This window comes from Culex pipiens, chromosome 2, assembly GCF_016801865.2.
Source record: "Culex pipiens pallens isolate TS chromosome 2, TS_CPP_V2, whole genome shotgun sequence".
Classification (NCBI taxonomy): Eukaryota; Metazoa; Arthropoda; class Insecta; order Diptera; family Culicidae; genus Culex; species Culex pipiens.
Window position 1 is genome coordinate 154,523,096 of NC_068938.1, and position 27,053 is coordinate 154,550,148.

General features: G+C 38.6%; 1 protein-coding gene across 1 annotated transcript in view; it reads right to left on the reverse strand.

The window, feature by feature from the left end:
- Positions 1 to 27,053, reverse strand: part of LOC120426361 (protein embryonic gonad-like) — a 170,881-nt gene that overhangs the window by 54,882 nt on the left and 88,946 nt on the right. Inside the window, exon 2 of the mRNA XM_039591121.2 lies at positions 7,771 to 7,848. Coding sequence (XP_039447055.1) covers positions 7,771 to 7,848 — 78 coding nt within the window. The remainder of the gene's footprint in view (positions 1 to 7,770; positions 7,849 to 27,053) is intronic.

Genomic DNA, 27,053 nt, shown 5'->3' on the forward strand with positions numbered 1-27,053 from the left:
ACGTATAACCTCTTCAGACCAATGACCAACTGGGACGTATGACCTATTTGGACAAAAGATCAAATGAAAAGTAGGATCTACTGAGATCAATGACCGACTTGGACCCATGACCATCTGAGACGTATAACGTATTGCGACGAAAGACCAAAAAAGACCAATGACCTATTGGGACGTATGACCTTTTGGGATAAAAGATCAAATGAAAAGTAGGACCTAATGAGATCAATGACCTATTGCGACGAAAGATCAAATGAGATGTAGGACCTATTGAGACTAACATCCGACTGGGGCATATGACCTTTTGGGACAAAAGATCAAATGATAAGTAGGACCTACCGAGATCAATGACCAACTAAGAACGATTACCGACTTGGACGTATGACTTGAGACCAAAGATCGACTGGGACGAATGACCCATTGGGACGTATGACCTATTGGGACGGAAGGTCAAATGAGACGTATGACCTTCTAATACCAATGACCTACTGGGATATATGATCAAATGGCTGACTTAGGACAGTTACCATGTGGACTGGACGTATGACTAACTGAATTTTCGAGCTCAAATTTTATTTGCATCTTTGACCAAAGCCAATCTTTTTTCCGCCGATCCCACTGTGTCCAGAAGGTTTCCACGCACCCGACCATACAAGGCAAATTGTACACGTGTACTACAACGGCTCCTACACACACCGCGACCGTTTGAACATGGCCAGTCAAAGTTCGCAGCCGTAAACATATATGCTCATTGCGGGCAAACGGCACAATGGACGGACCGCCGACAAACAACTGTTCAAATTCAAATTGGCGGCGGTCGGTCGGTGGTTGGCGCAAGTGTAATTTGTCTGGGCAATAAATTGGATCAAAAACATCATTAATCAAGCATCGTCGCTGGTGTGCGGTTGATGAGGGTGCACGGTTCAACTTGAGAGCCTGATGAACGCCAGGTAGCTAGGTAGCAGAATTGACGCTGTTGAGCTGTACTGTTTGAGCGCGGCTTTGATTTAGAATGTTTGTCCTCAGGGCATTAATCAGGGGTATTACAAGAAACAGATTGTTTTGGAGCGATTTTGTTGAAGTGGAAGTTTACTTCCTAGTTGGATAAATAAGTTGCAGCAGGGCAAAACCAATTCCAAATTTATCAAATGTCCCGGTTGTCCCAGTTGGTCGAATGTCCCAGTCATGTGTTCAAATGTCCCAGTTGGTCAAATGTCCCAGTCTGTCAAATGTCCCAGTCTGCTAAATGTCCCATGTGTTCATATGTCCCAGTTGGTCAAATGTCCCAGTCTGTCAAATGTCCCAGTTGGTCAGATGTCCCAGTTGTTTAAATGTCCCAGTTGGTCAAATGTCCCAGTTTGCTAAATGTCTCAGGTGTTAAAATATCCCAGTTGGTCTAATGTCCCAGTTGGTCAAATGTCCCAGTCTGTCAAATGTCCCAGTTGGTCAAATGTCCCAGTCTGTTGAATGTCCCAGTTGGTCAGATGTCCCAGTTGTTTAAATGTCCCAGTTGGTCAAATGTCCCAGTCTGCTAAATGTCCCATGTGTTCATATGTCCCAGTTGGTCAAATGTCCCAGTCTGTCAAATGTCCCAGTTGGTCAGATGTCCCAGTTGTTTAAATGTCCCAGTTGGTCAAATGTCCCAGTTTGCTAAATGTCTCAGGTGTTAAAATATCCCAGTTGGTCTGATGTCCCAGTTGGTCAAATGTCCCAGTCTGTCAAATGTCCCAGTTGGTCAAATGTCCCAGTCTGTTGAATGTCCCAGTTGGTCAGATGTCCCAGTTGTTTAAATGTCCCAGTTGGTCAAATGTCCCAGTCTGCTAAATGTCCCATGTGTTCATATGTCCCAGTTGGTCAAATGTCCCAGTCTGCTAAATGTCCCATGTGTTCATATGTCCCAGTTGGTCAAATGTCCCAGTCTGTCAAATGTCCCAGTTGGTCAAATGTCCCAGTCTGTTGAATGTCCCAGTTGGTCAGATGTCCCAGTTGTTTAAATGTCCCAGTTGGTCAAATGTCCCAGTTTGCTAAATGTCCCAGGTGTTAAAATATCCCAATGTCCCAGTTGGTCACATGTCCCAGTTTGTCCCTGTCTTTCAGATGGTCAAATGTCCCAGATGGTCAAATGTCTCTCCTAGTCTACCAGATGTCCCCGATGGGTAAATGGCCCACTTGCTCAAATTTCCCAGTTGATCAAATGACCCAGTCGGTCAAATAAATGTCTTCAGTTGGTCAAATGTCCCAGTTGGTCCTATGCATTTCAAAGGTTGATTTTTTGTCTTGAAAGCTTCAACATTGTATGGGGTGCCTGGTAAACAAACAGAATGCCCTCGATAACGAAATTCCATGAAATCATTCAATTTCCCCACAACTCTTCTCCTGTCCCAATAATGAACGAGGAGAACTTCCCAAAAATTGCCCCCATAAAATCTTATCACCTCCATCAAGCCAAGTGTCTCAATCAACATCGGTCGCGGCTAATTAAGTAGCGCGCCCAGGTCCACTTTACAAAATGCGCCAAGAAGTCCACAACAAAAATATGCGCTTTTCGTGCAACACATTTCACGCAAAAATGACCCACAGACCCGGGCGAATGGGAAATGCAGTGCTTATCGAATCGACGCATAAGCCATAAATCGTTTTCGCAATGTTTTGCCGTCTGATTAAAAGCCCTCAATTATCTCGCGCGATCCGTCTCGCGATTTCACGCTACTTAGGCTCAATGGGAGGACTCTATCGGAATGTTAAGACCGCCAAAGTTCCACCACGCAATGACCGTATCCGACTGTAATTACCGAACGCTTCGGAACGCTTCCTGCCGTCCGTCCCAAAAACCCCAAAAAACAGCCCCACGACACGCAATCGATTCCGAAGACGATCGAACCAGTTTCTCCACGGTCAAGCAAAAACAGACCCCGAAAAATCGTAACAAAACTCTTAATAAAGCTATAAATTTTTATGTTTACTCGAAAATATAACTTTATAAGGATTTATGACCGTTTTACGATATGATTTGCTCGGGCGTCTTTTAACTTTTTTTTGTTGATGGTTTCCTTCACTTCGGGGCCTTTTGTCAGTTTTCTCGCCTCGTGGAAACACTTCTGTTGGGGAAGGCGACTATTTTTCGAGACTTGGGGACGGAAAGTTGGGGGATTTTGGTTGGAGGGGATATCGAGGCAGTGCTGGCAGATGGCAGAACAAATTTTGCTCTTGGTTTTAAATCCTTTCTCGTTCTGTAATCATAAAATTAAAATTCATTATGAGTGTTTTCAAACAGTTTTTACTAATTTTAATACAAATTAGACAAGCAAATATTCCAAAATCTGCATCTTAAAAACGGATTTTCTGATTGATTTCGTGTCGTGAAGTTGTATGTTTTGAAGAAAAGTTTTCTGAATGATAAAGCAAAACGGAAATAAAATCTTGTTTTCTTATTTAACTGTTTATTGCTAATTGTTAATTTCTCATAATACATATTACATTTTATTCAACGAAAAACAAATTTTTTCTTGTTTTTTTTTATGTTTTATCGTTATTTTTTGTATTTTTAAGTGCATTTAAATTATTATCAGTCTTAAAGGCCTGCATAACAAATTTGAATAGTTATCTTTTGTCAACTAGTTGTTTGAGATAATTTTCTAGTCACTTTTTGTGATTTTTGACTGCCTAATTTTTTTTGTTTACTTAAACAAGTAGCTTTTTACCACAATAAAGAGAGAGCACAACAAAAAAACACGATTGTTTTGACATTAAATTGAAGGGATATTTGTTAAAAAATATGGTCAAAGTTGACCCAAAAAAACTTTTTAAGAATTTGACAAATCAACTTTAGTTTTCCCAGAAATTTTCAAACAATTTAGAAAAAAAAACCTAAAGTCATTTTCCTGTGGATTTCGAACACTGAATTATATTTTGTATTTTGTATTTTTTGTCTTTTATTGACTAGATCTGCAATCTTTTGATCGGGTAGCTGATTGCTGATGAAATACAGTTTTTCAATATTTTTTTCTAACTAACGATATTTAAGGACTTCGGTCTATGTTCAATTTTCAACAAATGTGAAATTTTCTGTTCCCTATAAAATAATTTTAATATTTTGAAATTAAGTCTAGCATTTTGAAATGTTTCAAAGAGGTGCTAGGCTTGATTAAAAAAATGTTGCAGAAAATTTAAAAAAAAATCACAAAACATTAAAATTTTAGCATTGAACAAAAAACAGAAATCTGATCAACCAAAAAATTAAGTTACGAAAAAATATTTTAACATGTGTATTTAAGCAACTTTTTATTAAGTTAATTAAAATGTTTGTATTATTAAATTGGTTGATTTTGAAATGCAATTAAAATAATATTTTTTTCTTTATCTCTTAAACTATTTGAACGATTTGCAATGCTTAAAAAAATTTAGAGAATCTTCTTGGCTATTGTAGAATACATCTTTCTAATTTTCTACCTGTAATTGTCAAAAAACAGTATGTTGTACAGAAAAAAACTATTACATAGTATTTTTTTAAATCATTCATTTTACAAAACGTTATATTTGTTTTGAAATATGTATTTTTTATAACACTTAAATTTTTGATAGAAATAAAAGTCCTATCAACATATATTTGAAATGCAAATCATATTTAGCATGTTTGGGCTCGCTTGAAAAAAAATTGAAAAAAATCCAATGCACATTATTAAAATTACAATAATTTTTTTCTCAATACTTAAAAAATTTAAAACCAATGATTGCATAACAAACTGGGCTAGTGTAAATTGCATTTTAATACCCAAGGCTTTTAATTTAAATTTAAATATTAATTTTATTTGCCCCCCCCCCCCCTTCTGCATTGTTTAGAGGCAACACAAATTAAAAAAAATATTCCCACAGACCAATTAAAAAAAATTAGTTAAAAAAACCCAAGAAGATAGATTTTCAAGGAAAAATAAAATGATTTTTTTATTTTGATAATGAGCTCAAATCAGAAGACTATTTTTTAGAATATTGATTTGTCGTAGAAACTATAATTTTTGTTTGAATTTTTCCAATATTATTAAATATTTTTAAATATGTCAGATTTGGATGACATTTTAAAAGAATACTTTATTTAAATTGATTGATCCCCACTTTTATTTTGATCATATAAGCCCAAGTAACATTTTTTCCAGGAGTTCTACAAGAGCTCTTCAAGATAGCTACAGCATAGCAGTTTGGACCGTTGTAGGATAAAACTCTCTTCAAGTACTCTTCCAAACACCTGAAAAGTTTTGAAGAGAATTTTATCCTACCGCGGTCCAAACTGCTATGCTGTAGCTATCTTGAAGAGCTCTTGTAGAACTCCTGGAAAAATGTTACTTGGGAGTTGCTTCCCTATACAAACCTGGATAATTGGGAAAACTAGTGAACATCTTAAAACTACTATTTTTTGGCTGACCTTGGCAATATAAACTTTGTATTGCTTATAAATTCATCCCTTCCAAAATTTTATGCATAATCTGAAAATCTGAAAAATCTGATCATTTATTTTACTTGTTTGGTGGCTCAAAAGTGGATTTTTTCCACTTATATACTAAAAGTGAAATAATGTTTTATTTTGGGTAAAGAGAGGAAAAAAAAATTACAAAGTTGGTTATTTTTTAAATGACTATATTTCTCTGAATTTTTCTTTATTCTAACCTACAATTTATCTGAAGACATCAGATCGATCAGAAAATCCTTTCCCGAGATACAGATTCTCGAATATTGAAGGTTTCCAGAATTGTATAGAGACTTGAACGGATGAATAAATGTTGCACAATACCTTCTTTGGTCGTGAGGAAGCCCCAGAAAAAGTTTATTGCTAATTTTTCGACAAGACGGATTACACAGCTCAATATTTGAAAGGCAATGTGCGGATTGCTATAGAATTTTCTAAGAAACCAAACCTAGGATTCATTCTGTGGAAGATAAATTGAAAGGAGGTCCGAAATATGAGGTTTTATTTTTTGGTAAGAAATGAACTAAAAATATAAAATAAACAGATTTGCATTAGATACATTGCCACGACTATTCCATCAATACCTCTCGATTAAATTTTGCGAGCTTTGTTCAATGATACAGATTGGAAGATAAAATATGAAGCTGAATATTTGTATTGGAATAATTTTTTTGTCAAAAATATAGATACTGAGAACATACAACATTATGGCATCCCTGCCTTACATATTTCATTCCAGAAGCTCGTCCATTGAGACAGCGATCACGGCCACATCTCCATATAGAACCCCTGCCCTGTCCTTCTCCCCCCTCCCTCCAAATAGCCATAGTCACCGCCGTCATCATCATCAACATCATTATCGTTTAGAGCACGGAAAACCGCTCCCCACCTCACTCTCACTCTTCGTGTGGACCTGCCCAATAATAACCCCTCCTGTCATCCCGTGACCAGAACCGTCGAAAAACAAAGACCCAGACTGGGTCCCATTCCATTGTGTCAGGGCCAATCGATCGCGATCAGCCGCGCGATATGTTATGGTACCAAATTATAGCACTAAGGACCGCGCTATAAAAACCCGAATCGCCGACTGCCCTGGTGCCTTATATTTCGCTTGAGACCGAGAGAGAGATAATTTAATAAGCGACGTGGCCAAATAATAAGACTTCGAGGGCCGGCGTGATAATCGCGGACTGGCGGCAGTCCCCCGAAAGGGCCGAGTTGTTTTAAAACGTGCCAGTTAAATAATAATAATGCCATCAATTTTTATGAACAATCATTAGAGCTCGAGCACAAAAAGAGGTGAAATAATTTTATAGTTATTGAAAGTTTTCACGTGATGACGACTTCGATGGGAACCTGCCGGAACGGGGCTTGTTTTCGGGACGCTTTTAAGGCTTTTTTAAGGGGAGGACGGAATAATGATTGCTGATTGAAGGGGAGCCCTAGCGAGGGGTCCCTCCCCGACACTTGGTAGAAACCAACAATGTATTCCTCACATCGCGTTAACCTCAGCGAAACTCACGACCTGTCGGTGTAGGATATCGACATAAAGAGGGCTTCACTGTGCCTAACCAATGTCGCTTTTTTTCGAAAAGGGAGGATCGTCATCGGCCCGATGTGCCGGTTCAATTTTGTTTTATGACTTACTTTGTTTATTTTACCGTTGTTCGTGATGATGTAATCAATGTATCATTAGCTAATTATGAAAATAAGATCGACTCTTTTTTTTCGACCGGGGCATCCTCAGGGATAGCTAATGAGTGCATGTACTCATGACCTCCAGCTGGGGGATTCGATTACCTCGAACATATGTGAGCTGGCCCCGTCGAGGGTCATAAATTGGATGAGTTTTGAGATGGGCTCTGGAGTTCTGCCTAGCGACGACAACTCAATTAAGGTGGAATGGGCCGTTTGGGGTCGTTTCGGCCAGATTCGATTTAAAGGTTACCCGGGGGTGCCTATAACGGTAAACGATGCTTAAGATCGAGAATATGAGTTTTGGACAATGTATGACTAAGAAATTCTACTCGTTTGAAGATGGTATATCACGTTTCTGTTTTCTTCAATTTATTCAGTGAATCTACTGGTCTATCAAAATGTTCCAAATTCCTTCAAAAAATATTCAAAAAAAATGCAGAATGCTTCACTCAGCCACTCAAAAGAAACGATTATGAAAACCCCATGAATCATCCAAGTTGCACATACGATACGCATAAAGGAACACAGGTCAACCCAACGTGTCACAGGTCCAGGTCAAGAACCTAGCTCTAGACCCGTTGACGATCAACCTCTGCGGTGTAAATTCGCTCTCTTACCTTGCATCCCTCGCAGGTGAACGCTCCAAAATGAAAGCCGGCCGCGGGCTCACCGCACACCTTACACTGTTGATTCATCTGCAAAAAAAAGTGAAAAAAAAAGAAAAACCCAGGTTAAGGTAAAGCTCAGCGAGAAGATCAGTTACCCTGGTGGTGGTACCGCGATGAGCATAATGATAAAGTTAATTTTAATTTAGCCCAAGCGATACGCAAAATAATAAAAATAAAGTGACTCAGGGCCAAGAGACCAACTTACGGGGAAAATCAACGCGGTTGACCCCCGACGTGTCCATCGAGTCCTCCGTGGTCGAAATGCATCCCAAATGACGCTCTGATAATAATAATTACAATAAAGTGAAGATGCGCTCGAAGCGCTGTTTTTTTGTTAAGCACTCGACTCCGTTTAAATACCTGCACGAAATAAAAATCAATTTGGGCCTCAACGTGACACCCAGCGAGTCTTTTCGAAAAATGACCAGAATAAAAACATGGCCGACGGTGGTGGTCCGGCCGTTATTATGCGGCGCGGCGATGCGTTCGTTGTGTGATAATTAATTACAAATAATGATAGCTGACGGCATCGAAAATCAATAAAAACCGCGCCGAGTTTCAAGCCCTTTCGAGTGTGGCCACTGAGAGTTTGGTTGGTTCGTCGTTGTTATGTTGAATTGTGATATGTTGATTTTTAACAACATCTTGATATCAAATAAATGTTTTTTTTTTAATTTTATGAAATTTTTATTTTTTTAACATTTTTCCGCTTTTAGTGTGTGAAAGAACAAACATAGAATTTATTTTTTCATGCATATCATCTTGAATATAATAATTCAAAATCATTTCTGAGTGGTTTTTCGTGATTCAATTATCCGTAGTTTCAATTAATCGAAGTGATTTTTTTCAGAGGCCTTCGGAAAATCGAATCTGGACTTTAAATCATTGAAATTTATGAAAAAAAACAACATCCATTTGCAAATACCGAAAATAAAAAGCTACATTATATTCTCTAGGAGATATATTTACAAAATAAATCAATGTTATAAGGTCATTAGGTCATGAAATTTTCTTTAGATAAAACAAAAAAAATAAAAAAAATCCAGCAGAGCAATTCTTTACGCTTAAGCGAATCGACTTTTCATTGTGATTTTTTAAATCGGATAAAACTTTGTCCATCGATTCCTTAGGTCGGAATAAGCCATTTTCCATTATTGTTTTCTCTGTACAAATATCTAATAGGGTGATAAGAAAAATGGGTAAACTTTGGAAAATCCTAGGTGGCACTCCTTGGCTCGATTACTTAGGAAAAATCAAGCATCTGTCCCAATTTAAGACAAATTGGTTAGGGTTTAGGGGCTTAGGCTGTTAAGATTGAAATTTGTATAGAATTTTGGAATAAAAAAAATGTTTTCTGAAATCGAAAGGTGTGGAAATTTTGTCGATTAGTACAAAGCGATCCGAATTGATCCTGAAAAGTTATCAGTTAATTAAAAAAGACGATTTTGCATAAAAAGATATTTTTCACAAAACTTTCGCAAAGCGAACCCTAAAACATTACTGATTTGGCTTAAAATTGACATAGACCGTTTATTTTGCAAAAGTAATTAATCAAAAGGTGTCTGTAAAATCATTTTTCTCCCCCTTATCTCCATACAAATTTGAGGGCTGTCCAGTAGGGTGCCAAGAAAAAATTACCCCTGTGACAATTTTGAGTGAAATTTGTTAAGATTAACCCATTGATAACTAGGCCTGAATCTGGTGAAAAAAAGTTTTTCATGCAAAATATACTTTTTTAAATCGCTAATAAGTTTTCAAGATAGTGCTTTACAGCTTTGATATGTTCTGCAAAGATTGAAAAATAATTTTCTAATGAGAATCTCGTTTTTTGGGAATATTTTGATGGTAGTAGCACAACCTGCAGACAAAACCGTTAGAGTGTTGGTTTTTCCTTACATTTTTCTGAATTTTCCCATACAAACTTCACCTCCGAGCAGGGATGCCAGATACACAGATTTGTCTGTGTTTCACAGACATTTGAGCTCGTGTCAGACATTTTTTGAAGTACACAGACTTTTTAAAAACTTCATTAAATTGTTATTTTGTTAAAATATCAATCGAAACTTATTTCGTTAGTCTTCAAATGCTTAAAAACACAATTTTTGATAGATTTCTATGACTGTAAATTGATTTATTTGAATTTTAGACAAAGACACAGACAAACATAGACCTTTTCACAGACATTTTTAAAAATCATGTGGCATCCCTGCCTCCGAGTATCAAAAGGTAAATGTTGGCCAATTTTGCTCATATTTGGCCCAAAGTCCCAAAATAGCTCAAGGAACTCATATCCTGGGCACCCTACTGTCGATAGAAAATTGCTTTGGAAATATTCGCAAATCTGTGTCTTGTGAATGGATTATTTGTGAAATCTGAATCAAAAATTTAAAAATCTAAAAAAAAACAAAATTCATAATTTTGAGATAATATCCAACAAAAATATAATTGTCCAATAAAAATATTTTTTAAAAAACGTAAAATTAAATTAATTTAATCAAATTATTCGACCCTTTAAAAATGTAAAATGTAAAATAGAGCAGAAAATCATGGAAAGATTTTGGAATATTTTCATAGCACTATTTATTGGACAATTTTGTATAGAGAACCAATGATGTAAAATGGCTTTTTGGACCTATGGAATAGTTGGACAAAGTTTCATCTAGATCAAAAAAAAATTATTTTTTTTTTACCGTTCAACCATTTTTGAACGGTGCACATAAGCCAGAGCTTTTGAACCAAGATTTTTGTTGCAGCCATTTTAGTGTCTTCAGAACTACGAGAAATACCAACAATTTTTTTTCACCCCCTACAGGACTGTCTAGTAAACAGTTGTCAACAAAATTTTACTATTTTTTAATCAGATTGCTGCAGGATTTGGTCCGTAAAGCTGACAATTTTGGAATAAGAAACCAACAACTTTCTTGGTTGCTGTGCACCCTTAAGGAGTACTTTATTAGATTTTGCTAATGTTCTCAAAGCATTGTTTTTTGCTGATATGAGTTAAAAGTTAAAATTCAAATATTCAATTGATTATTTCAAATATGAAAAACAATTTTCAGTTCAAACATAATAACCAAAGCCATAGCCATAATATAAAAAAAGGTTTTAAAATGTCTTACAAGAACAACAAACTTAATCGTAAAATTCTCATAACTCATAACTCAGAACATCATTACACTCTTAAAAGTACCCCTGCAAAAAAAAAACCCGCAGTTTCAAAGTAAAAATGTTGATCTAAATGGAAAAAAATGAAAAGTACATCAAATTTCCCATAAATTGACATGTTTCACGACTTTTGATAATTGAGTAACAAGGTGTCAAATGGCAGCGTTTTTAAAACTATTTTTTTAAATTACTGTACAGTAATAATACAGTAATTTAAAAAAAACAGTTTTAAAAACGAAATACGTTTTTTCGAAATTTTTAGTTAGCAATCAAATACGGCGTCCAGTTCTAAACAAATGTCCCTTTCTCGCCCAATTTCTGTCTCTTCACTGTTACAAATCTCTGCCACAAATCACTGAAAAACGTGTTCTAGTAAAAATCCAGAAATCTAAAAGAGGTCGTTGCCCCGTCATGAGATATCTGAAAAATGGACGTCGAATTCGTAATCAAAGACCAAATCGAGAGTTTTTTTTTGAAAAGGTCCAATAAACCAAATTTTCATTTTTTGCTTTTTGGGTGTTTTTGAATACCCCTGACTCAAGGCGCTTCTAAAAACACCCAAAAAGCAAAAAATCAAAATTTGGTTTATAGGACCTTTTCAAAATAAACTCTAGAAATAACCTCTTATAGCAAGCTCTACGGAAATCGAAGAGGAGTCGGGGCAACTGCAATGTGAGTTGGCGGAGAATGACACAAATAATAACAGCAAACAGCTACAGCTAACAACTGAGTTCAGGTTTAGTAATTCTTGTTATAAATTAATTTTTGAGATGAATGATGACATTAATTCTGAAAAGTGAGATTAGATCCAGGGGGATAGACTGGAGCATACAATCTTTTGCAAGAAATAATCTTTTCTGAAACAGAAAAAAAAAACTTTGCAAAATGTTTTGTTTTCTTCGTAAATGCCAAATGCCACACGATATCACAACAGCGACGACTTCTGCAATTAGCGTACTTGTGCCAGGACAACGTGATAGTTGCAGCGCACAACGGCGGCCGTACACGGGCTTCATACATTTTGTAAGTAAACAATCCGGTGATGTTTCGTGTATTGCCACGGGCTACAGACCCATCCATCAAATGTTTCTTCGATGTACTTTTCTGAGAGAAAAATTGGGAAATTTTGCATACACCAGAACGCCCCACCCCTTACATGGTGGCTAATTTTAATCACTAAAAAAATCATTGACAGCCTCATAACCACAAAAAAGACGACAACTTGATTTCACAAAAGGTCGGACCACCCCTGGAGGTCCGAAGCGTAGCTTGAAGAACCTGGTCCAACCAGAAGGGCAATTTGTCACCCGGGGAAATGTGTTACCTTAATCAAACAGGCGGCGGCGCGCCGGACACCGATGACAGCCGACTTCCGATTGATCGAATTCCGATCAAAGACTTCACCGACTGACCAACAGTCGGCGCGACACCGGTCCGGTTTGTTGTTCATATCGTAATGCGCGCGCTCGCGCCTGATCGTCACACATCTGTCAATTGGAATTGATAATAATTCTACTTTTTATCACTGCTGATTGAAGTTGGCGATACATAATTTCTCTATTCTTCATGGTTAGAGATGAGCACACCTGGGAGATGTCTCGTCACGGTTGTTGGAAAGTCATGATTGGATCTGCAGTGCACGGTTGTGCAATTTTGAACTCATACTTTACAAACTTAGTTTTGAAACATATCCATCCAAAACCCAACAATCACAAACTTTTCCTTTCGTTGACTCATGAACGCGATTTCCTCAAAAAATTCTCACAACACAAAACCAAAAAGGTCACAAGTCTCGGCTACCCAACGCGTGAGATTCCGCGTCGTGACAAACTCCTGCTCCCGTATAACTGCTCTGCGCCTGCTCAGAGGGCAGAACCTGGTCAAGTTCGATAAGGATCTCCCGACGCGGTCACTCCCGCGGTAGTGCCGAAAAATAAAACTACAATTAACGCGTTGCCTTTGCCCATCAACGGTGCAGTTGGGCTTCTGCTGCAGTGGCCAGGCCTATTGATTAATTTTGCGATTAATTATTCTTTCACTTTTGGCAGGGTTCACACGTGGGGAGGGCACAGTCTGGTCGTGAAGACTTTCTCGCGCCCTGTCCCAAAAGTACCCGAAGACGATCTGATAATTGTCTTAATTAAAAAGAGCACGTCCCGGGCGCGGTTGCAACCGGTGTCACACTCGCACTTGGAGTTCCTTGGTTTGGACAGTGCACTGCAGTGGTGGAAGTTTAATTTATTTTTTTTTTGTTTTTTTTTTAAAGAATCTAATAACTTTTTAAATCGTTCTAAATTTTAAGAACCTGTGAGTAAATGAAAAAAAAAATAACTGGTGTAATAACTTGTACTCTTGCTAGAGCATTGAAATTTCCTAACATTAAATGCTTGCATAAATACACATTAAACATGATAAATGAACTAATGTGGATTCACAGCGGAGCATCTATTCAATAGTTACTTAAAAGTTAGTGAGGTAATTTTTGACCTCCAACTTAAACAAATCAACAAAAATCCAATTTTCAGAATGCAACCTTGCGTGTAATTTTTAATGACCAAAGAAGTCATTTTGCATCATTAGTTCGTCCATAGCAAGACAAGATTTTTTTTACAAATTTTTAACCAAATATTTTAAAATTAAGGGATCGATGAAGAACGTTAACATTGGTGGTGAAAAATCGTGTCGTACAAAAATGCTGATAAATATTCAGAATCAACGCGGATCGCTTTGCACAATATAATCTCACGCTTGACATAAATTCCAAACAATTAACACCATCTTCCGGGAAAAAAACCAAACTGATTTTCTGCAAACATTTTTCTTTCAAAAATTTCCATACACATTTCAATTCTAAACAGCTACCTCTAAATCTTAACCGATTTGTCTCAAAATTAGTACAGATAGCTGCCTCTGTGCTCTCTTATGCTAACTAGATAAGAAAACCAGCAAGCTTATTACTAGAGAGCTCAAAGGCATAAGGAATCGAGCCTGAGGTGTCACCAAGGATTTTCCAAAATTTACCAATTTTCTTGTCCATACAAAACGGCAATTATAATATTTAAAAATATGTATCTTGAGAATGGCTTCTAAAAAGTTGTAGTCGTATGCCTTTAAGTACACTAAAACAATGTTCAGAATATCACAAAATTTCTAGTACTCGAAAATAACATTTGAGAAGGGCGTAAGGTATTTAAATACTTTTGTATTTTGCAATTTAAAAATCACTGTATCTCGAAGCCGTTGCATAGTATCAAAAAGTGGTCAAAGACAAACTTGTAGGAAATAGGACGGGCTTTCTGAAAAAAATACTTTGCAACAAAAATACACGCCACTTCTATGAATTTTTTTGATTTTTAAGTTGAAAAGTCAAATTTTAGGGTGATGTCACGATTTTTTTTCGTTCAAAATTTTTGAAGAAATAGCCTGAAATGTAACAAAAAGACTGACAAAAAATGCAGGATGGTATGTCTCTCCTAAAAAAATGCAAAAATCATTTACTGAAACTGTTGTTTTTGAAAAGTGGTCTAAACGACAAAATTTTTAAAATCCAATAGTGGAAATCTATTTCCCAGACCATTTAACATATAAGTTTCCATATTGACCATTGTCCTAAATCCAAGCCTTGCGAAGATACAGCGATTTTAAAAATAAAAATGTTGAAATAATTGTTTTTTTGGTGGTTTTTGGGAATATCTGTATGACAGACTTAATTTTTCAGTACGTAATTCAAATTTCCCATAAGTTTACCTTAAGGTGGGTGTCATTGGGTCAAACGAAACTAAAATGATGCTCAAATACATAGATAGACTTTTCGAACTGTTTCGAATTAGTAGTTTATGCAACAAGTTGCAAAAAGAAGATTTTTTCAGCACGTGTCGTACATTTATCTAACGAGGTTCACCGAGTTGGATAAATAAGACAAGTGCTGAAAAAATCAAGGTTTGCAACGAGTTCCATACAACATTTTTTGCATTTCTGAAAAACACCCATTGAGTGAAATTATTTTGTCAATAAATCGTTTAGATCAAAAAAAATGTTGAAAAGTATTACTTTTCAAAACAAGTGCTGAAAAGTTCAACTTTTCAGCATCCATTTCATTGCTGAAAAGTAGAACTTTTCAGCATTTGTTTTGAAATGTGTTTCTATTCGATTCTGTTATTTTTAGTAGATAAAAGTAGGCTGTTTCGTCACGCGAGAATGACAGGAAAAGTAGGAAGTTTCAAGACGGAATTGCAACACAGTAGTTTATACAACAAGTTGCAAAAGAACATGTTTTCAGTACGATACATTAAGTCAACGAGGTTTATCAAGTTGGATAAATGCGACGAGTGCTGAAAAAAAACAAGTTTTGTTAAAAGTTGCATACAACATTTTTTGCAATCCCGAAAAAACCTTTTTCAATGTAACGTTATGTCAAACAAACATTATGTCAAAAATATTGAAAAATGTTACTTTTCGATACTAATGCTGAAAAGTTTCTCTATTAAGCACCTATTTTAGTGCTTAAAAGTAAAAATAAGTATTGATATTATTTTTTTTTTAATTCTGTTTTTTTTTTGGTAGAGGAAAGTAGGCCGTATCGTCGCTCGAGAATGATAGGAAAAGTAAAAAATTTCACGACGAAATTTAAAAATAGTAGTTTATGCAACAAGTTGCAAAAAGCAGTTTTTTCAGCACGTGCCGTTTATTTATCCAACGAGGTTTACCGAGTTAGATAAATACGACGAAAGTTTTGATAAAATCATGGTTTGCAACAAGTTGTTCACAACATTTTTTGCAATTCCTAAAAACGCTTTTTGATTGAAATTTTATGTCAATCATCCATGTGCTAAGGGGTTACATACATGTAGAAAATCACAAAATTTCATATTGCAGAAAATTTGTTGAATCCCCTTAAATGATGATTTTCAATCACTCCTGAAAGTTTCATGAAGATATTACAGAATTAAACTGAGTTAGATAAGATTTTAAGCTCAAAATTTTGACGTGCGCAAAGCGGACTGTCAAACATTGTGAGCGTTTTTCTCTGATCGTCGAGTTGATTTACGGGTGCCACGATATCTCGAGATGGGATGGACCAAATTGGCTAAAATTCGGGGTGAAGACTCTCAAGACAATCCCGTGTGCATGACGAAGCCCGTTCTTGAAATTTTGCTTTTTAAAAAATACAAATATCAAAAACTGACGATATTTTATATGAAATCCACAAAAATATTTTTACCTTTTTTAAATATGTTTTTGAAAATCGGCCTTCGTCGTGCATACAGGACCGGTTTAACGAGTCTTCACAAAAATTTTGAGCCGATTTGCTCAAGGCAGTGTTAAGATATCGTGGCACCCGTTTTTTGAACTGCTAACTTCAAATAGCTATATCTTGGCAATGATACAACCAAATGTCTCCAAAATTGTTTTGATAATAGATGAAAATGTTTATTTTAATGCCCTGAAAACAGATTTTAAATAAAATTTAGTGTGTGCTCACATCTACCTCTGACTTTTTAGCCGATTTACATGTATTTAACCCCTTAAGTAAATTCACCGTTCAAAACAAAAACATATTGAAAACAGTTATTTTTCGATACAATTGTTGGAAAGTTCAACTTTTCAGCACCCAGTTCTACTTTTCATTGGCATTGCAAAAAAAAATGTATAGGGTTGATTTTTGGAGAAGTCATTTTTGGGCAAAAACTTTCCTCAACTTTGGACAGCTGTCAAATTGTCAGGTTTTGCTCAAAGGAACGAGATTTTGGTTTGATTTTTGATTTTGTCAGCAAAGTTTTCTTAATATGTTCCTAAACAACACTTTAAACAAATTAAGTTTCGTAGAGAAGAACTTGAGAATTTGCAAAATCCGTTTAAAATTAATCTTGACCCAATCTCATCTACCAAACCCAATGTCACTCCCACTGGCTGGCGGTATCGTGACATTTTTCGATTTTTAAAAATGTTTTATTAACCCAAACATTTGATATGGTCGAAAATAATTTAGTTTTTGGCCTTTTTAGAAGAAGGTTGGTTTAAAATTTTTGAAAATATTTCGAGATCAAGAGAGAAAACACAAATAAAATAATTCTTTAGCATTTTTTTCAGGTTTTTTAAAATAATGATTTACTATACCATAGCTAAAAAAGCGATATTTTGTCATATAAAACATATTTAAAATATAGTTGTTTAAAAAGTCGAATTAAAAACTGGATACCAGCATCATGGGTTCAAATGTCACCCCTGATTACGGTTCCTTTTTTTTTTGGCAAAATAAGTGTGACCCCTCTCGCTGAACTTGACTGATGGTGACCGGTGCCAAATCTCAACCTGCACTTTGCGCAACTTGGCTGGCGCACTTTTCGGTCCCGCTCTCGAAAGCGCGCGCGCACATTAATCCAAAATGCTCGCTCGGATTTGTGTCGGCTTTCTGTCACTTAATCGCGGCGCGCACTTTCGATAAGCGAGAGATCGCCGGCCCCCATCCGGTGGCCACACGGGGAGGTCGCGCCGTCAAAAGCGTTAAAGTTGATGAGTTTTGTAATTAAGATTTTAAGCAACTGCGGTGCGTGTGTGCGCCCGTGAAAGAATCGTTTAATGACGAAAGGGCCGATTAAGATATAAGATTTTGAACGGAGCGACACCATCCAGAGGGAAAGAGAGGGAGGTAGAAATTTGGTCATATCTGGACCGGCGGTGGAAGATTAAAACGGTACGGTGAAATGCACTTTGAGGTATTCGTTTTGGAGACCTTTGGAAGGTGAAATGATGCTTTAATAAAGGGTTCAAGGCACTGATTGTGTTGATCAAGCTGTCAATTAACGAGCAGGTGGGCTTATTTTCACAGGTGAACGGAGGTTTACTCAAACCACACGGATTTCAACGGATTGGGAGCTGTTGCAGAGAGTTCGTACAAGTTGAGTAGGAACCTTCTGCATTGCCCAATGTCCTCTCGATTGCGCAATCGAAGAAAATTAATGACCTCGTAAATCATCATTTTCAATAAATACATTCCTTGGATTTCTTTACCATGTTCATCTTCTACCGAATTTCTTGCACCATGTGTGCCACACCGGACTGTTGCGTACCCAGATTCAGAAGCTGCATCTTCGCGATATCGTACGAACTGCCAAGTGCTACCGGCCATGTTAAGCCCCCCAAAATTCCGCAGTCGGTGGTAGCAGCGTACGACTCTGGTGGTGCTTTATTATGAATACATTAAAATATTTTATTGTGCTGTACTTTGGCGAAACTTGCTTTTTTCAATTTCGCTTCTTTAGGATGGTATTACGGGGGGCAACAAGAGTGCAAAACGACAAGATTGCGTCTGCTCGGTAATGATACAGCTGGTGACATAAATCATCTGCGCTGAAGGTGAAATATCGGGATGAAGATCGTAGGATTATAACAGTATTACAGACCAGGCGTTGCCTGACGGTCTTTGAAGAAAGTTTAACTTCTGGGTGGTTTTGTGAAGTTACTTTAAGTTGCACCAGATCAACCAAGAATTCTCCATGTATTTCAAACTCTGAATCCCTAACCGGTAGCCCGGTAGTCAAGCTGTCATCGCTACATCCAGAGCAAAACAGTCGCCCGCTTCTGGTGTCCCAATCAATCTTCCCAGCTTCCCCCCAGCAAACCCCGCTTTCAGGCCACAGCGAAGTTCAAAGCCTCTGCTCTATTATCCGTTGGCGTTCGCTTGGATCCCATCCCGGCTCCCTTTCTGTCACTCCATTTATGGCCTCTTCAATACAAATTGCTTTACGATCTGTACGTGTAAGGAGAGTTTATCAGCCGGCGGAGATCGCGCTTTTGTTGTTGGGGCTGCCAACCCTGCCCTGGCGAACGGGGTTTAAGGCAAGTCGCAGGTCTATGCTCTCCCGTGTCACATAAATTGCATTATAAGCTCGCACACACACACACACACTGCAGCAGCTGGTGGAGCCTATATTGGACCATAATGGATGCTGAATGTTCAACACATTGCCGTCCCGCGGATTCCCGGGGTTCCACTGGCAACACTGATTGTGTGTGGTAGAAATTTATAATGTTTTGGCCTTTGCGGTGATCCCGGTAGCGATTCCAAGGTTTATGGACCCCGCGCGGAAGAAGGGGCGTCCGAACCAATTTTGAACCCGGGCGCGCGATTGTCACCATTTGATTGCATTGAACGCACCACCAGCTCGGGCGAGTTATGACCAAAGGGACCGCACGGGGGAAGCAGATCTTCGCGCTTGCTCGCTCGTGTTCCTACCAAAAATAGGCACTTGATAAATATTTACCAGCCAGCGGGACTGACCACAACTTGCACTCTGGGATCAGGTGCTAGAAGTGCCCGGCGGTTCAATCTCCGGCTGATCTGTGACAATTTGTCCAGTTGAAGAGGGGATTGGCGGAGTTCCTGACGGAGAAGGACAACAGAGATCAAGTCGGAGCATTCGATTAGTATTCATGACCAGTGCTCGCCATCAATGATGCGCATTTGTCAGGTTCAAGTCGTTGTTAGTTGCAGGTCGTCCTGAAACTCACGACTGCGGAGATCGTTGGAATTCTAGGCTCTGGAATACGCGCTGAGGCGCGCAGTGACGACCAGCGACTCCGACTGGTTGACGCGCTCGCGCATCCCCTGGGAGGTAGCCTTTCGCTCTGTAATTGTGATTGATATTACAAATTGGATTAGTGAGGGGAATTTCAATTTCTGCCCGAGCTAGGGCCACTGTGTGTGTAATTATTGGTGCCGACTTGGTTGACTAGTTTGTATGACTAGCGGACGTGAGATTATTAGACGTGCTAATAATATTGTTGTGACTTGTTGACTTGAGCGCTATCAAAACGTGCCTTGTGCATCGCAAATCGTGTCTTTCTTTGAAAAATGCATCAACTAACTTTATTACCAGCAATAAATACCGTGTATTGTTTAAGCTGATCCAACCACGTCAAATTTGTCAAACCAATCGAACGTCGTAAGTGGGTTCGTCACTTAAGCGCAGTCTCTCGCGAGATGACAGTGTTTCTCGCCAAAAAAATGCAACCGTCCATTAATCAAACCACCTTGTCACTTGACCAAGTGTCACTCCGGGGTGCAATAATCCCGTTCTTACACGCAGAAATCCCAACCCACGTCGCATTCCGTGGTCCCCGCCAAAATTCCATTCCAACTCCACACACCTGCCAACCACTCAAAAGCCGATCGCAGGTCAATGATTTCCGATGCACTCGATCGCAAAGCCAAGATTGATGTGGTCCGTCAGTCTTAATTAAAATCAACATCTTGCAAATTTCGCGCTCACGCCCTTGAGCTACCGATCTGGTGGGGTGTCGAATTATAAATCGGGACACCCGGACACACAATGGAAGTTGCCCGTAATTCCCCCCAGCCGGACCCGGCAAAGCTCTCAATCAGGATCATTAAAAATTCACCGTGAACTAACTGTACTCCGCGCACCTCCCGCAGGGAGCCGGTGTGCAGGATGCAATTCTCTATCGATTTTTTTTTTGCGATGACAATGAAACGGCTTCCAACCCCCGTCTTCTTGGGGCGATTCTTTTTCGATCGGTCCAAAAGCGTGAAGAATGACGCGCGATGACCGGCCAGAAGTGTGCGGGCCACCACAAATGAAATAAAAGAATAATGCATAAATTTAAAATTTAAGTAGAGCATCTTGGCAGCTTCTTGTTGGGCTTCCTGGGATGTAGGGGAGAGCTGAGATGGGATCTGCAACCAACGCACAGTGGTCCGAAACCGAAATCTAGCGTGACAAAATTGATAGCGGCCACACGTTAAGATTTAGAGCTTTGGTGTCTTCGGGACAAATGATCAGGGTCAATAGGGGCATCTTTTGGTATGGTGGACATTAGGGTGGTCCAAATTTTAGGGTGGTTCAGAATTTTTATTTTGGCGGGATGACGAGATAGCGCTTTGGTGTATTCAGAAAATTTGTAGGGAACACCATTCTCAGCAACTTTGCCCAAAGGCACAAAGCTCTATCTTCAAACGAGAAGTTTCTAGAGCCATTTTTGCAATTTAGGTTGAGATCTTTATGAAAAAATGAGTTTTTTTATTCTATCAACTCAGGCTTAAGTCGTAGCGAGTTGGCGTCTTCTAGACATTTGTAGAGCTTATCAAAACATACATTTATCTTCCAAGAGAGCGAAAATCGGACTTTTTAAACGATAGTTATAGCCAAAATACGACGAAAAAGACGCCATTTTGAAATGTGAATAACTCGAAAAGGTGGTGGAGTTTGACCTCGCTCTTAGAAGCATCTGAATGTACACATTCTGAAAATATCTCGGAGGTCTTTTTTGTGTAACTCATTTAATCTTGATTTGAAAATGAGCATTTTTAAATTTTATTTGCCCATAACTTTTGATAGAATTGACCAATAAAATGTATGTTTTGATAGGCTCTACAAATGTCTAGAAGACGTTGATAAATTCAAAAAAATCATTTTTTCATACAGACCTCAACAATTACAAAAATGGCTCTAGAAACTTCCCGTTTGAAGATAGAGCTTTGTGCCTTTGGGCAAAGTTGCTGAGAATGGTGTTCCCTACAAATTTTCTGAATACACCAAAGCGCTATCTCGTCATCCCGCCAAAATAAAAATTCTGAACCACCCTAAAATTTGGACCACCCTAATGTCCACCATACCAAAAGATGCCCCTATTGACCCTGATCATTTGTCCCGAAGACACCAAAGCTCTAAATCTTAACGTGTGGCCGCTATCAATTTTGTCACGCTAGATTTCGGTTTCGGACCACTGTGCAACGTTGCCAGATTATTTTGTGGGAGATCTGTATTTTCTTGAAAATGAATCTGTATTTTATCTGTATCTAGTCGAATTCGAATCCATAGAAGACATTTTAAAAATATTAACAACAGATTTAAGCTTTTTAATCATATTAAAGCATAAATTACTTACTAAATAGTTAATACTTTCAAATATAACCATTTTTAAAAAATCTGTATATGAGTCATTCCAGGTCAACTGAGTACACTTTTGGATTCGACCTTCACCGATGTGGACCAAACTTGGTGGGAACGTTCATCTATCGATAGTTAACAGAAATCCCAAATTTGGTGCTGATTGGACCATCGTTCTTTTTTTGGCACCGCCCTCTTTTTTACGATTCTCAAAAAAACATTTATTCTTTTAATCATACCTTTGCAAATACTTAAGAAAAGACTTTCCACAGGTTGCATTTTATAGAAAATTGTCCAAATAATTCGATAAAAATGATAATTTAACCCTTAAATGTCCACTTATATTATATTTTAAAGTTTTATGTATTAAAATTAAGTTTTGACCAATTCCTTATATTTTAATTTGTTTTATTTTATAACCATCGTGTTCCCCGGAAAATTTTACATAACATCAATATAGACCTCAAACTAAAATGAACTATTGGCAAGATACAGCGATTTTACTGAAAAAAGTTTGATTTTACGCAGCACTCGGAATCTCTGTATCTCGCGAATAGTTCATTTTAGTTTGAGGTCTACATTGATTATTATGTAAAATTGTCCGGAGAACACGATGGTGATAAAATAAAACAAATAAAAATATAAGGAGTTGGTCAAAACTGAATTTTAATACTTAAAACGTTTAAATATAATATAAGTGGGCATTTAAGGGTTAAAATATCATTTTTATTGAATTCCTTGGACAATATTCTATAAAATACAACCTTTTGCTCAAATAGTTGAAAAGTTATCATTGAAAGAAAAAAAAAAACAGTTTTTTCAGAAAATCGTCAAAAACGAGGGCGATGCCAAAAAAAACGGATGGTCCAATCAGCACAATCAATAGATGAACGTTTCCTCCAATTTTGGTCCAAATCGGTGAAGGTCGAGTTCAAAAGTGTACTCAGTTAAACTGGAATGACCCATATACAGATTTTTGGAATTTTTGGGATTGAAAAATCTGTAAAAAGATTTATCCGTATATCTGGCATGGCTGACGGCAAATAACAACTTGAAAAAAAAAAAATTAAAAAAAATGTAAATTTGCAACCCTGAAATCAACAACTTGCACAAGCAACAAGCAACCTCGACACACACACCTTGTTACCTTACAAACCCCAATCTCCCGTAAAATCTTTCCCAAAACGAACACAGGTCACCTCGCGTTGGTCAAACCCGGAGCACTTTTGACCGTAACCGAATCGACAGCGATTCGCACGCTCGCGCTTGTGCACCCGTTGAAGTCTCTGCCCTGAAAAGCGTTTGCCGCGCAGCGCTGCTGCTCAGCTTGATAAATGACTTTATTAAAAATTTTAACATTTTCCCGAATCGGATTCATCTGTCGCCCCGAAAAAAAACTTCAATTTTCGAACTGTCTTTTTTCTCGCAAGAGATGATACTTGCTTGCAAATTTTGGGCAAAAGATGCGAAACACTTAAGCTACTTTGCCCAAGGACTTTTTGAGTCGTATTTATGGGTTTGCAAGGGTCATATATTTTTTCATGAAGCGACTTGGTCGACTTTTTGGTGGCGCTGCTGGGCATGCAAATCTGGCGGGTAGCTTTCCCTCGAAAAGTGTATTACAAGGTTTAAGTAGTCGCGGTAGCAAATTTGCTGCCCACGAGTTATGTGAAGCTGGAAAGAATTTTAATGTATCAGCATTAAATTTTGCACGGCGTTTTTTTCGATTTATTTCAAATATTTTATTATCAACTTTTCAGCACTTTTTCAAAACAGTTCCGATAAGTTTAACTTGCCAACATAAATCTTAAAGGAAAAAAAAAGTTGCAGAAACCTCGTGGAAGAAGTCGATTTTTTCAGCACTCGTCATATTGATTCCACTAGTGATCGATTTCACCCAAACAGATCGAACTAATGAACCAAACAAAATCCGTCCGCTATCGATCGCTCACAACATTTACGCACCCGAAAATTATGCACAAACATGCGCTACTGCTCTCGCGCGGCTTCGTTTGGTCAACAGAGTCGATCCACTTCCAGATCATAGCCGGTCCCCATCCATCCACGCTACACTTCATCAACGCCCCAACCGGCGGCTCGTCCGGCCATCAAGATAAAAATAAAGTCGTTTACCTGTTGTTTGCAGAGGTGCCCCCGAGGCACTCCAGCATCCAACTCCACTGGCCGCTAATTTACGATGCTCTCGATCAAAATTATCTCCACACTGTTGGTGCCTTACGACTGAAGAAAGCTGCCGAAAAACTGGCGGACTTTTGTGTACGTTGTTTGTTGAAGCGAAGAAGCAGTTTACTCCTACGCAGGTTCACGATTTGAATAAATTTTACGCATTTCGGCGGTCATGTTCGGGTTGACACTCTTGAAACACCAACCTCTCTATAGAGTCATTGTCGGAGCGCGGGCCCCGTTAAGTCGGATTTCATCACGCACCTTATCGTCGTCGCCGACAACACACACACACAGGGGCCAAATAATTTGAACTGTCATTGTTGAGTTGGGTTGATCCGCGCGACGACGACCTGACCATCCGAGAGAAATTCGAAACTTGCAGCATCAGCCGGGGCCTTCTCGGAGATGCCTTCAGGGGTACAAATGAGTGCACGTCCTTACGTAAGTAAATTATCTTGCTCATTTCATCGGACGCAGGCTCCACACGTCCAACGCGGCGAGTTGAAATTTTCGACATTTTGCCGTTGTTTCGCGGTCGTCCCCCCAGCAAAAGGAGCACACTCGGCGAGAAACGACACCCCATCAGTCACCGGGAGATGCGGATCAACTTCCCTCATTGTCCGCGGAGTGTCTCCTCTCGCAGAGTGGGGTGAATGATTCCTGAAGACGGCCAACGGCAACGAAAAACAACTGTGGCAATAAAATAACTTGGACTCGGGACTTGGGCTTGCAAAGTGCATATATAAGGGAGTCCTCTTCTGGAGGGGTAGCAGTAAAACGGAAGGCGTAAACCAATTAATGTTTTTCAACCTACTGACTGACTGACTGAGTGACTGACTTGTTCGGGGCTGACAAACTTGTTCAGGGAGTGTCATTGACTTCGGTGTAACGGATACTGTGGTAGCTGCAGGATATGTTACCTTGTAATATCTTGAAGACAATGAATATCGTAGAAGCATTCTTTGAAAATTATCTCGGGTCATTCATGTTGTTCAGCTAATTAATTCGAAGCAGATTTATTATCCATATCAGAATTGTTATTCGATGCTACTCAAATGTATGTTTAAATTCCAAGAGAAAACATTTTTTCCAAGTGAATATAGTTTGAGATACCGACGAGATTTTCCCCTTAAAAAAAGTGGAAAATCAACACATCTGGTGTACACCATATTCTTTTTTTAAGTCACCTTTTTTTAAACGATTCTCGATTTACGCAACTTTTTTTAAGTCATGACTTAAAAGAAGAATGTCCATGACTTAAATCGAGAATATGACTTAAATTAAGAATCTTTGAGAATTCGTAATTTTTCGGAGAGTTTTCAAAATGTATGAATTGTATGTTATTTAGTTATGATATTGAAACATGTAAGCATAGTTTTGGAACATCTGGGATGTTCTAGTCCATCCGAAACTTCCGGAAATTTTGAGCAAGAGGTTTACTAAAGAAACAAGTCGAATCTTCAAGATATTGACTACGGATCCTACCCAGACTACTTTAGTCAGTGTGGTAGGCTACAGTGCATTGTTGTAAGAACTTATTGGGATGTCCTGGGTCATCCAAAGACTCCTTGGAGTTAAGATCTGTGAATCTACCGCCGTAACAAGCAAGAGGTCGACTGTTTTTGAACCCGGAACATACCCGCATAGCTTCAGTGAGTATGGGCGACTACTTTGCTGGAGTGTTGGGATATGCTTGGATGTCCTGGGTCATCCAAGGACTCCCTGGAGTTGAGATCTGTGAATCTACCGCCGTAACAAGCAAGAGGTAGACGGTTTTTGAACCCGTAACATACCCGCATAGCTTCAGTGAGTACGGTAGGCTACTTTGCTGGGGTGTTGGGATGTGTTTGGATGTTCTGGGTCATCCAAGGACTCCCTAGAGTTAAGATCTGTGACTCTACCGCCGTAACAAGCAAGAAGTCGACGGTTTTTGAACCCGTAACATACCTGTATAGCTTCAGTGAGTATGGTGGACAACTTTGCTGGGGTGTTGGGATGTGTTTGGATACCCTGGGTCATCCAAGGACTCTTTAGAGTTAAGATCTGTGAATCTACCACCGTAACAAGCAAGAAGTCGACGGTTTTTGACCCCGGAACATATCCGCATAGCTTCAATGAGTATGGTAGACTAGTTTGCTGATGTGTTGAGATGTTCTGGGACATCCAAGGACTCCCTGGAGTTAAGACCCATGGGTTCACCGCTTTAACGAGCAAGTGGTCAATAGTTATTGACTACGAGACATACCCGCATAGCTTCAGTGAGTATGGTAGACTACTATGATGATGTGTTGGGATGTTCTGCGACATCCAAGGACTCCCTGAAGTTAAGATCTATGAGTCTACCGCCGTAACAAGTAAGAGGTCAACGGTTTTTGACCTTGGGACAGACCCGCATAGCTTTAGTGAGTACGGTTGACTACTTTGCTAATGTATTGGACTGTCTTGGGTCATCCAAGAACTCCATTGAGTTATAACACGAGGGGCTACGGCTGTAACAAGGACTTTCTGGACGGAACATAACAGCAAGAAGTCTATCATACTCACTGAAACTCTGCGAATATTTCCCTAGGTCAAATACGTCGACCTCTTGCGTTTTACGTCAGTTGACCCACAGATCTTAACTCCAGGAAGTCCTTGAATGTCCCAGAACATCCCATCATATCAGCAAAGTAGTCTACCATACTCACTGAAGCTATGCGGATGTGTTGCGGGGTCAAAACCTGTTGACCTCTGGTTTGTTACATCGGTAGACCCACAGATCTTAACTCCAAGGAGTTCTTAGATGTCTCAAAACATCTCAACACATCAGAAAACTAGTCTACCGTATCCACTGAAGCTATGCGGATATGTTCCGCGGTCAAAAACCGTCGACCTCGGGCTTGTTACGGTGGTATACCAACAGATCTTAACTCCAGGTATTCCTTGGATGTCCCATAACATCACAACACATCAGCAAACTAGTCTACAATA